The sequence below is a fragment of the Lissotriton vulgaris genome, chromosome 11 (genome assembly GCF_964263255.1).
Source record: "Lissotriton vulgaris chromosome 11, aLisVul1.2, whole genome shotgun sequence".
In the NCBI taxonomy this organism is placed as follows: domain Eukaryota; kingdom Metazoa; phylum Chordata; class Amphibia; order Caudata; family Salamandridae; genus Lissotriton; species Lissotriton vulgaris.
In genome coordinates, this window is record NC_141699.1 from 11,910,631 (window position 1) to 11,923,221 (window position 12,591).

At 48.4% G+C, this 12,591-nt stretch overlaps 1 protein-coding gene across 1 annotated transcript in view; it reads right to left on the reverse strand.

Annotated features, from left to right (window-relative positions):
* Positions 1 to 3,976: 3,976 nt before the first annotated feature.
* BLOC1S2 (biogenesis of lysosomal organelles complex 1 subunit 2) overlaps positions 3,977 to 12,591 on the reverse strand; it is a 48,832-nt gene continuing 40,217 nt past the window's right edge. The window contains exon 5 of the mRNA XM_086942661.1: positions 3,977 to 5,223. Coding sequence (XP_086798787.1) covers positions 5,192 to 5,223 — 32 coding nt within the window. The 3' untranslated portion in view covers positions 3,977 to 5,191. The remainder of the gene's footprint in view (positions 5,224 to 12,591) is intronic.

Consider the following 12,591-nt stretch of genomic DNA (forward strand, 5'->3'; position numbering starts at 1 on the left):
CTATTTTATATCACCTTCATTTGTAATATTTATGCGTCAAATAAGTGTACTAAAGATCTTGCTCCAACGTATCTCGCTAAAATTCTACCAAGCTGGTTGCAATGTATGTTCAGGAGAACAATGCCCATTTTCTGCCCTTTTCTACCCTGTGCACTCTCCTGCATAGGTCTTTTACTTAACTAGGCTCAAGAATGTAGAGCACTGTGCAGAGGCACCAGGCAGGGGTGCCCGCTGTCACCACTCCTGTTCGCCTTGGCACTTGAGCCTTTGGCGGCTTGGATCAGGACACATCCCGATGTCGCTGGGATAACGTGGTCTCCGGGATTTGAAGACCGGGTGTCGCTCTATGCAGACGATATCCTCCTGTATCTTACCTCCCCCTGCCGCTCGCTCATAGTAGTGTTTGACCTGCTGGGTACCTTTGGAACCTACTCGGGCCTGGTTATCAACTGGTCCAAGTCCTCACTATACACGCTGTGTGGAGACACTCCGCGCCTCCCCCGTGGCTGCTCAATACAGATTGCCCAACAGGGCTTTCGGTACTTGGCTATCTATGTGTCGCGGGACTCCCGAGCACGGTACTCACATAACTTGCTTCCGCCACCGGCGCGGTTGCGCCGAGATGTGGAGGGCTGGAAAAAACTGCCGATTTCCCTGATGGGCAGGGCGGCGCTGTTCAAGATGATGGCGCTGCCACGATTCCTTTATGCACTGCAAAACACCCAGGACCCTGTACCGGCCAAATATTTTGGGGAGATTGAATCCTTGCAGCGAGCGTTATTGTGGGATGGTAGACCTCGGATCTCTCTGGTTAAACTGACCATACCGTGCTATGACGGCGGCATAGCCCTGCCTGACATACGGCGTTATTACTGGGCGTCCCAACTCGCGGCACTCAATCATGGCCTCTATGGCCCGGCAGTCAGCCCAGGCTACGCCATGGACCGGTGGCTCATGGACGATGGAAACTACTACAGGGCGCTATATTCCAAGTCTCTGGATCGGAAGTTGACAGGTCCCAATAAAACGGTGGTGCATTTATGGCGGGCAGTCACCAAAACTCTGGGCTGGCAGGGTAGGGTTACCATGGCCACTCCACTGTATGACTCTGACATGTTGGGGAAGCTGTGGCACACCAAAGGCTTTGACAGGTGGGACACCATTGGTATATCAAAGGTGGGGGATGTGATGGCCGGGGGAGGGATCAAGTCATTTGATGCACTGCAGTCTGAGTTCCAACTGGGGGCGACGGAATACTTCCGATATGCACAGCTCAGGCATGCCCTCTCTTCCCGCATTCCGGCGGGGGAGACGGTACCTGAATCTTCGCCCCTGGAAGACAGGGTGCTGGACGGCCATATGCCGGACAGCGCTATCTCCCTAACTTACAAAAAGCTCATTAACGTGCGTGCTGATCTGCTGGTGCGGTTGAGGGAGCTCTGGGTGAACGATGGCATAGAGGTGGATGATGAGGAGTGGCAGTCGGCGGTCTCCTCCCCTAGGGAGGTGGCCATATCGGCACGACTCCGCCTTGTCCAGCTAAAGATATTGCATAGAGTTTATGTCACGGGCCCCAGACTCATACACATGGGGCTCTCCCTGGATGGTATGTGCCGGAGAGGATGTGGGATGATTGCGACCTTCATGCACATTATATGGGAGTGTCCTGAAGTGTCTCGATACTGGGTACGTGTGCACGAAGTGATGAAGGAAGTGACTGGTGTGGCTTTACCCGCGGAGGCCCGGCGCTGCTTACTCAACATTTGGGGCCCGAATGACTACAACGTTGCCCAGACCCGTTGGGCCACTCTGGGCAACATGATAGCCAAGAGAGACATTGCTCAGAGGTGGGGCGCGCCAGCTCCTCCCTCGATTAGCTTGTGGGAAACCAACATGGACTGGTGCATGCTGCGCGAGAAAACAGTGTATGTGGCCAGGGGCAAACCGAAAATGTGGAGGTCTGTGTGGGGAGCTTGGAACTCGTATCGAGGTGACATCTGCGCGCCCCCTGTGGAGGTAGACCCTGATGTCCACCTGTCTCCGTAGTGCCCCTTACCTGTGGTTCCATGCCGGTCATCCTGCTGTATTACTCCCCACACGACCTGTTGTCGCTAATTGTATTGTGAGCTGACTAGGGTGTGCAGCCCTTGATCTCTCCCCGTGATGCGAGTCCACCGTCTGTGATCCGTCCTCAGCCTAATTCCTTCTTTTCCTTTTTCCTTTTTCTCTCGTTCTTTCTCCTCTTTACTTTACTCCTTGCAGCTCTTCTTGTTTATCTGGTTTATTTACTCTTATGTTCTAATATATTTGAAAATTAAACCTGATGGCTTCGGCTTACCGTTTGGTACACAAATGTGACTGCTACCTCAATGCTGCCTGGCCTCCAGGATGTATGGCTGAATAGCGGTGTACTTTTTTTCTACAAATAAAGGTTTTCCAAAAAAAAAAAAAAAAAAAAAAGAATGTAGAGCAACTCACCTCCAACTATCTGCCTTTCCCTGCCACTGCTTTACAAACTGCATTAACAGTTACCTGCTAGGACTTGCATTCGCAAACAGATAAGAGCAATTATCCCCATTTGCGTTTTTTCTTCTTCCGGTCGTGTGCGTGTTAATGAGATTTATTTGTGCTATTACAGATATTTTTTTACCAGTGTACATATCACTTCTTCTCGGTTCTGAAAGGCAAAAAGTTGTTTTGGAAAAAACAAATGTCAACATGTGTAATGTAGCATATATGTTATTGGTTTTACGTATTGTCTTCCCCCAGATGTCCGTTCTGCTTTATGATATATAGCTCTTCCAAAGAAGACAAAGTCCCACCAGAGAGCAGATATGGACATACGCCTTAGCAAGTGTGACGGAGATGCCACAACAAGCGCAACGGAGAAGCCACAGAACTCTGGATCATTCCCAACACTAGAACTGGAAACAAATAGACATCAAGGATAGTAGGCCAAACCCCTGCGCAGCTCTCTCACTCGTTCTCCTTCATTCCATTCACGTGTATAATCAGGAACATTTTGGCCTTTGCCAATCACACAAAACATCAAAACTGTCCCAAGAAAGGCCACCGTGCATCCCTAGACCCTTCCAACCAACCATAGAGTATCATAGGATGCTTAAGCATCTGATCGCCCATTCGCTTTCCAGTCCACCTCTCGCTGGGACCCCGCTTCAGACAGTTTACGCGGTACCATGTGGCTGTAGAGAGGTTAAGTGTATCTCCTCAAACAGATGGTGATCGTGTATTGATTACCCATTGATCCTGTGACCGCACATGATTACAGCCAGTATAGCCATCGTGTTTAAATTTTTCTTGTTGTTTGCAGAGTGACTTGTACTGAAGTTTGATCCTGAAGAATGCCTAAGAACTCCGGTTGGATTCTAGTAAAGGCAGAAACATGTTGACCACCACGTTGGTATATTTGTTCTGAACCTCCAGTCCTCTCAATTTTAACCCTATCCGAGGAAACCACTGAATAAAGAAATTGAACTATTGAGATAGTTTTAATCACTCACTCATTTTGTTTTTGCACTCTTCCCCTCACTCACTTACACTGCTCAGGGTGATCCCTCATTCAAAACACCTCAGCTCCTCTCCACCCACTACACTAAGTGGAGAGTTGTAGCCCACATCTGGGACACTTTGGCCTCCGCCAAATCACACAAAACATCAAAACTGTCCCAAGAATGGCCACTGTCCCTAGACCCTTCCAACCAACCACTGAGTGTCATAGGATGCTTAAGCATCTGATGGCCCATTCGCTTTCCAGCCCACTACAAGCTAGGAAACAATGGTATATTATTGAATAAAGGCATAACTCTGGTTTTCACACTTAACACATAATGACTGTAGTAATAAGGGACACTCGAAAACCACACCCTTCCAGCCACGCACAACCAGCGGAACAGCATGCTACCAGACCACAATGAGCTCTGGCACCTGGGCACTTGCAAGGAACACTACATACAACTGTGCAACACAAGTCTTTATGGGAGAGATGCTTCACTCACAAATCACAGCTTTGAGAGCGTACCACAAAAACGAGTGTGTGTAAATGTACAAAATGAACAATTACCAACAAACTTTAACCTAAGCATTTGCAGCGGCAGGGTAGATTCTGACGTACTAGCCACCACTGCAGCTGGCTACATACATTTTCAAACATAAGCTTAAATTGCTCTACATTTACAGCAATGCACTGTTTCACACATTAAACTAGGCCTTAAAGCTGCATTACCTAGTGACAAAAGTATAAGTCTCATTTTCATCAAATAAAGCACTAAAAGTCACCTGTTTTTAACATGTTTTTGCAGGCATTTGTAATGATTTAGTCTGCCATGTTTTTATGATGCACACCTTTCCAAATTGTCTTTCAGTAGCTTCACTGTGGACGGTGTTCCTCACATTAGACCAGAATTAGCCAAAAGGACAGCACGCTACAAATCAGTAGGAAATTAAGCAGCTAAGCACACACATATAAAAACACAGATAAGTGTGATTTTTGAAAGTCTGGTTTTGTTTTTTGGTTCTGTGTTTATGAACAGCGAAGGCAGACGCTATTAGTAAAGCACAAACTCTACATTTGTTTATATTTTGTACCAGTCCACATGTGCACTAGTCTGGGAGAACCCATGTGCAACATCCTAACAAGCTAGTGCCTCTGAACAGCAGGGGGCAGTGGTAGTCCATCATTTCTGGTTTCTTGTCCAATGTTCCTTGTGAGCTGGCTGCTGCAAGAATAACCTCTTGAACTAGTTTGTGATTTCCTTTACAAAAGGTGTCATACTTGGTCGGACGCCTCTCATTCAGCTAAGTGTTGCTTCCGTCAAAAGGATGCAGATAAAAATGGCAGACATTATAGCATGACAGAGTGTTGTAGTCGACTGAGCGAACTGTAATTGTTTCCCTAGGGTAATTCCAATGAAACAATGAAATATTGCTCGACTTGTACAGTCTGAAAGACATCTGCGCACAGCTCTCGCTGTTGTTTTGCAGCCACTGATGTCTCATACAGCAGGAACTTGCCAGGCCTAACCTTCAAAGGACGACAGCAAGAACAGGACGCTGGCATGTGCAGGTTCATATTACTTGAGAAGCATTGCAAAGCCAGCGGCACTGCCTACCAGCAAAGGGACCTTTTCAGTGCAGGACACCCAGTGTTATTTCTGTACTTGAAACATCATAGTTACCGCTTCTCCAGCTTCTTGAACTTTGCCTCTGTGGGGTGAAAAGAAAAGGTAATCAATAAAGCAAAATGAGCTCATCTAAAAATACTCAGCGGGCATCTCACACAAGCTCTAATTATTACATTACAGTGAACATGTGCCTCATGGGAGAAGGTGTGGTCTAGTGATAACCGCGCAGGGCTAAGACCAGTGGCGTCACACGGCCATTGGGTACTTTCTAGCAGCAATGTGTGGGCTCATGCAGGCTGCTAAGTAACAACTGTAGCAGTCTTGGGGTGAGGCGGGGGTCAGCTGTCTTCCTGGCAGAGGTGGGCTTCCACATACCAACATAATTGTGAGCAAGTCAGTTTGCGACCTTGTGATTCATCTTCTTTGCATTGGAATGGCGCACGCAGCTCTGGAATACTCCAGTGCAATAGAAGGTTGGGTGGACGTCAGAGAGACCGTCAGCTGCTACCCGCAGGTGGAGATTGCTCTTGCTTGGGGTGGGCAAAGACTGAAGAGACTGCCTGTGAATTTCAGAACTGGTGTGACTTGCCGGCCCAAGACCTGATGACAATACTCTGCAAACCTCAAAAGTACTGGGTTTATTGCAACCAAATAGCCACAGCTTTCCCCAGAGGATCTGCTTTGGTGAATTGGAGGCTGGATGAGCCTACTGCTCCTGAAGCCCTCACTGCGGGCCCCCGTACTTTACTCCTTCCATGCCGTGCCAGAAGGGGGCACAGGTGGGCTCCCCCACTGGCCCAGCCTGGTTACTTATATCACCAGCTGGAGGAGGTTACACTGACAGTGGAACTATTTCTCTTGATGTTCTGCTTTGAGAGATGATGTGGGTTGAGTTCCCGGGTTTCGACATCATTGTCTAGGCCATGTGTACTCACAAACTTTCTCTCGGGGGCCAAATTTACAGTGTGCTTTGTGTCAGAGGGCCGCACCGGTGGGGGCGGGGTCAGTGGGGGAGGGTGCGGGCTAGATCAACAAAAAAAAACTATGACCATGAGGTTGATCACAGGTCCCTGCAGCGGATGCCTTCGTCCACTGAGCCACCAGACCCGGCATACACACATCTCTCTCCCTCCCTCCCTTACGCACTCATTCCCTCTCTCGCTCTCTCTCTCTCTCTCTCCCTCCCTCTCTCTCTCCATCCCTATTTCGCTCCCTCGCTCCCTGTCTCGCTCCCTCCCTCTCTCTCACTCCCTCGCTCCCACCCTCCCTCCCTCTGTCGGTCTGTCTCTCTCACTTCCTCCCTCCCTCCCTCCCTCACTCACTCACTCCCTACCTCTCTCTCTCTCCCACCCTCCCTCCCTGTTTCACTCCCTCTCTTGCTTCCTCTCTCCCTCTCTCTCCCTCCCTCGCTCCCTCTCTCTCTCCCTCTCTCTCTCCCTCGTTCCAACCCTCCCTCGCTCCATCCCTCTGTCTGCCTCTCTCATTCCCGCTCTCTCTCACTCCCTTTCTCCCTCACTCCCTCTCTCTCTCTCACTCCCTCCCTTGTTTCCTCGCTCCCTTCCTTGCTCCTTCCCTCTCCCTCCCTCTGTCTCTCTCACTCCCTCTCTCTCTCTCCCTCTCTCCCCCTCACTCCCTCCCTCCCTCTCTCTCTCCTCCCTCTCTCACTCCCTCTCTCCTTCTCTCCATCCCTCTCTCCATCCCTCCCTCCGTCTCCCTCCCTCTGTCTGTCTCTCTCTGTCTCCTTACCTCTGTCTGTCTCTTTCTCACTCCCTCCCTCACCCCCCCTCTCTCACTCCCTCTCTCACTCACTCCCCCCCTCTCTAACTCCCTCCCTCCCTCTCTCTCACTCCCTCCCTCCCTCTCTCTCACTCCCTCCCTCCCTCCCTCTCTCACTTCCTCCCTCTCTCACTTCCCCCTCCCTGCCTCCCTCCCTCTCTCACTCCCCGTCTCTCTCCCTCTCTCCCTCCCTCCCTCTCTCTACCTCCCTCTGTCACCTCACCCTGCCTGTGTGTCAGCCTGGGCTGAGACAGCTTCCAGGTGCACACACACACAGCCACACACAAGCAATTCACAGGTTATTACAGGCCATTTACATGCTAATGAGGCTTTGTTGTATTTCACCTCATCTTAGGCTCCTGCAGTTCCACTCTGTCTAAGTGAGAATCCCCCGACCCCCACAGAGCAGCAGAGACTCTCAGAGTCGCGCTGCAGCAGACCCTCTTTAAAATAATACATGGGTACGATGTTTGCAAGGTCCGCGGGCCGCCAAGGAAGGCTTGCCGGGCCGCCACCGGCCCGCGGGCCGTACTATGAGTACCCATGGTCTAGGCTGATAGCCAAATGGCCAGTGGGCTCACCAGTGTCTATTGTGGCACCCCAGAACCATAGGTACACCAGTCACCAGAAAATCTCAACAGCGGCCAAACGGTACCAATATTCAGCCCCCAAATCCAAAGACCATCTACAACGGGTCACAAAGCTGCACTTGCTCAATAGCAAACCAATGTCTCCAACTAGACTAGTCTTCTAGACTCTGAACTCCAGTGCAATGGTCTGTGTCCCTTCCTCTGGACAGCCCGATTAGATCACTTCCGAGAAAACCTCTAGAAGCAGAGAAACACTATTTTGCAGGGTGGGCAATCCACTATTGGGTAGTAGATTAGTTTGGCATCAGTGGGTTTATAGAAGAAGGTGTCATAATACATGGGAGTACATTCCATTAGCTCAAATCACTGCATACTGAAAATAGGCTTGGTTATACAGACGCAGTTGATCTCTTGATTTGAAAAGGAAACCAGAGCGCTTCAAAGAGAACCTCAGCTGACCTGAACACCTCCCAAAGGATAACATTGGCCCCAGGGACAAATAGTAAACTGTTTCCAGTGCCTAGGGTTAAAGAGGTGTAGTAATGACCAGGGTCACATTATCTGGGCCCAACCTACACAACCTATTCGCTTGATTGGACCAGCGGGTCCTCTGCACGGCTACAGATACGCCCAGGAAGAAGGAGGAAAAAACAGAAGGTGCTCTTCCTCCCTTTTCTGGTGCTCTGTGGCAGGCAGAGGTTTCTTGGGAGTAACCTACATGGGTCCCACCTTTGCCCCTGGTGTCCCAGGATCACTGATTCTACTGCACTCCAAATGGACAACCAAGTGAATCCCTCTGGGCACTTGACTCCCCTGGGACAGTGAGGTCCAAGCTTACTATCTAAAGGAGCTTGTTAACAGGTTAAGTGCAAATGTAAACCCCCACAAAGAAGGCCAAAATGTGCAAGCTTGGATCTTGGGATGAGATACGACCCAAACATTGACATAACGTTTCCCTGCCTGGCAGCAGATTATTTCCAACAGTGGCCCCTGGGGCCACCGCTTGTCTCTGGGAGAGCGTGTAGGAAAGCACAGCAATCTTTGGGACTCATCAGGTTTAGTCTAGTGTTTGTACACAAAGTGCAAGCAAACAACCTAAGGTGCCAGACAAAATCAGTGTCACAAGACTACTATCATATGTCTGACACTGTTTCAATGGTCATTGGATGCAAACTCAGTGCGACAACTTCCCAGTTTAGAAAAATGGTCAGATACCCTTTTGGTTAGAAACCCACCACCCAAACAACAAGAGTTACAAAGTATATCAAATGGTTATGGATTCTTAGTGTACAATTCCAGTTCAACTAACAATGTGATATCTAGTAGCACTCAGTCCAGGCGCAGATTAGCTGCCAACCCAGCAGGTCTCCCAGATCCTGTGACGGAGAATGAATGAAAGAGGATTTATATAGTGCAAACGAATGGCCAAGGGCGTCAAGGAACTGTAGAGAGGGTTTGTTCAGTACAAACCTACAGTGAAAATGAAAACCATCAAGGGATCATTGCAAAATCACTAGAGAGTGAAGAGCCAGGTTGCAAGGTCTTTCGAAAAGGGACTAGAGTCTGAAAGTAGGTGACAGATAGAGGAAGAAAATGCCATAGCTTACCTGCAGCAACTCTAAAAGCTCTGCCAACCCATCTAGACTTTCGATATTTAGGAACCACCACATGGTATGCAGAGTGAAGGTATCGAGAGGGGATATACCAATTAAACATTATTCACAGTCCTCTCGGCCTAGTGTTCTATAGCGTCTTATGGGCAATATATGAAGCTTTGAACAGAATACACTTGTTCATAGGTAGCCAGTGAAGCTTCTAAATCCAAGCAGAGATAAATTGATGTTTGGGGATATCGAGAATCAGTCTCGCTGCCAAATTCTGTATTAGCTGCAGCTAGGCGATAGCAGATTTATTGATCTTCAAGTACAACCCATTACAATAATCTAACCTAGATGAAATCAGGGCCAGAGTTGCTGGTTTAAGTGCTGAAATAGGAAAAAAAGGGAGCACCATTCTGAGAATCCTGATAATTCAAAAACATGCCGATAGAGTTCGATTGACTTGAAGGTCAAATGACAAATTTGTTTCTACTAGGATTCCCAAGTTTTTTGCTGAATCTTTTGACATGGGTAGGGCATCAGTGGGTTAGCACCCACCGTAAAGTCCAGAGCGGGTTCCAAACTTTAGGTGCCTGTTGCTCAAAAAGGACAATCAAGATGCTCTAGCGACACCCATAAGGCGCAGTTGCAACTGGGAATTGGAAACTAGACTTAGGAACTACCAGGACTTTAACTGAAACCATCCCTGAAACTGCAAGGATTTTGATGGTGAATCACATGGTTTCCAAATCAGACTGACTAGCCACAGCAGAGAGAGTACATTTCAAATGGCAGGAGTGAAGAGGAATGACAGCCATGCTCGCAAAAACTCTGAGGTGGATTGCAAGATTCTAGCAGCCAGTGGCGACCTGTGTTGAGGTGCCCTCCACACAGATATTCTTCCAACTGCGGGTATTCTTGCAGATAGCAGTAAACTCTTCTCCATGATGTGCAGGTTTGTTCCCAATTTTTATGGGCCTTGACAGTTGCCCAGATTTTCCAGTAGGTCATGTGTTAGCCCCAGCCTTAAAGAAAAACAGCCACAAGCAAACGTTCTGCCTCTGGTTGTTACGTTATATTATTTTAATTTATTACGCGCATCATTCCGGGAGGGATATCTCGGCACCGATTCCAAGTTAACAGGCCGAGGGTACTACTTTTGGAATAGGTTAGTCTTGAGCCATTTCCTGAATTGGAGGTGGTGTTCACAGATTCGCATTTGAAGAGGCAACTTATCCCAAAAGAAAGGGACAAGGAAATAGAACGACCTGTCTCCTGATCGGGGATTTCTACACCTAGGCACTGTGAACAGAGCTTTGTCACAAGATGTTAGGAGTCTATGGGGAGAGTAGCGAGAGATCTTAGAAGATAGCTTGGTGGACCCTTCACCATATAAAGCTTTGCGAGTTAAGCAGCAGATCTTGAAGATAATTCTGTTTCTCACCGGTAGCCAATCTAAAGCATGTAGGAGAGGGGAGGATGCTGGTCCAGAAGGGAGATTGCAAATGAGACGGGCTATGGTGTTCTGTACCACCTGAAGTTTAGAGAGCAACGTCTTGTTGGCTGAGGCCAGGAGAGCATTACTGTAGTCCAGACAGCTGATAACCACGCCTGAACTAAAGTTTTCCATGCTGTGCATTGTAGAGGAGGGAAAGCTCTTCTCAGAAGCAGACGCATTATGTGGAAACATGAGACTGTGGTGGCCAAAACTTGTTCTTTCATAGTTCGAGATTGATCCATCCAGACTTTTAGGTCGAGCCTGAGCAGCGCATGGGATGCTCTGCGAGGCATGCTGTATTCAGGTAGGGACTTGAAGCTCCATCCACTCTCGGCCTATATGTTTCATTGGCTTGTGTAATTGTCCAGTGTAAACTGTGGCTGTTCAATGGTCAATAGGCTTAGTAGTCCCTCCTTAGTACTGTCAGGTCTAATTTTGTAACTTCCCATGGCGACACCCCCTGTTAACGTGTGTTTTTACTTTGTCATGTTATTTACGAGAGGTTAAACAATTGGCATTGTAAATAACAATGCCTTTTGTTTATCTGTTTTAAAAACAACACCTAAATAAAAGGAATTGTCATTTACAGTGCCAATAGATCAAACTCTCGAAAATGAGAGACCTATTGCATAGCAAATACTTGTTTACTACTAGTTTGGGTGAGGGGGCCGTACCAAGTTCTGGGGGCCACCGATGATGGTAAACATCTGTGCCAATAGTGTGTTTAGAGTTTCCTCAAAATTCAGATAATGTACAAAATACTTGGCCCACAAGGCACCCATCCAATCCTTTGGCAGTTCAAGCCTGCCACCACGGATACTGCCCTGTAACTATTTACTGCCTTAGGAGCTATAGAAAAGGCTTCACGGCTGTGTAGCAACATCTGAGAGAGACCCTACGAGATAAGATAGTCACCTGGGAAGGGCATGGGCAGGAACGGCTCAAATCAGGGGCAACAATCCTAAAAGAATTCAGATTCCAGAACAGGAGCCGAGGCATAAGAATAACAACAACCTCCCAAAAGGCTGGCCCTTTTAGCAGAGTAAATTATTTTGAGTCAAATCATCCAACCTCAAGGTGGGGCCTAAAGCCATACCCTCCGCCAAACAAAGCAGGGCAGAATCACAAATGAATGAATGAAGTTCAAGAATTTGTATAGCGCACTACTCACCCGGAGGGTCTCAAGGCGCTTGAGGGATGGAGGGGGCATTATTTATCGAAAAGCCAGGTTTTAATCTGCTTTCTGAAGGAGGGGTGGTTCTGTGTAAGGCGCAGGTGGGTGGGGAGAGAATTCCAGGTTTTGGCTGCTAAGTAGGAGAAGGATCTACCTCCCATATTGGATCTGTGGATGCGCGGAATTGCGGCGAGGGCCTGATTGGATGAACGAAGTTGGCGGGTGGGTTTGTAGAAGGACAGTTGTGTGTTGAGGCATTCGGATCCTAGGTCGTAGAGGGCCTTGTGTGCGTGGGTGAGGAGACAGAATGTTATTCTCTTGTTGACGGGAAGCCAGTGGAGTTCCTTCAGGTGACCGGAAATGTGAGCTTGACGGGGGATGTCCAGTATGAGTCTGGCTGAGGCGTTTTGGATGCGTTGGAGTTTTTTCTGTAGTTTGGCTGTGGTTCCGGCGTAAAGGGTATTTCCATAATCCAGTCGGCTGGTGACCAGTGCGTGGGTGACTGTCTTTCTTGATTCGATGGGGATCCAGCGGAAGATTTTTTTGAGCATGCGTAGGATGTTGAAGCAAGAAGATGAGACAGCATTGACTTGTCTGGTCATCGAGAGGGAGGAGTCTAGGATGAAGCCCAGGTTACGTGCGTGATCTGTAGGTATGGGTGCTGTACCCAGGGCCGGTGGCCACCATGAGTCGTCCCAGGCAGAGGGGGATGATCCTAAGATGAGGACTTCCGTTTTGTCAGAGTTTAGTTTTAAACGGCTGTTCTTCATCCATTCGGCTACTTCTTTCATTCCTTCGTGTAGATTGGTTTTCG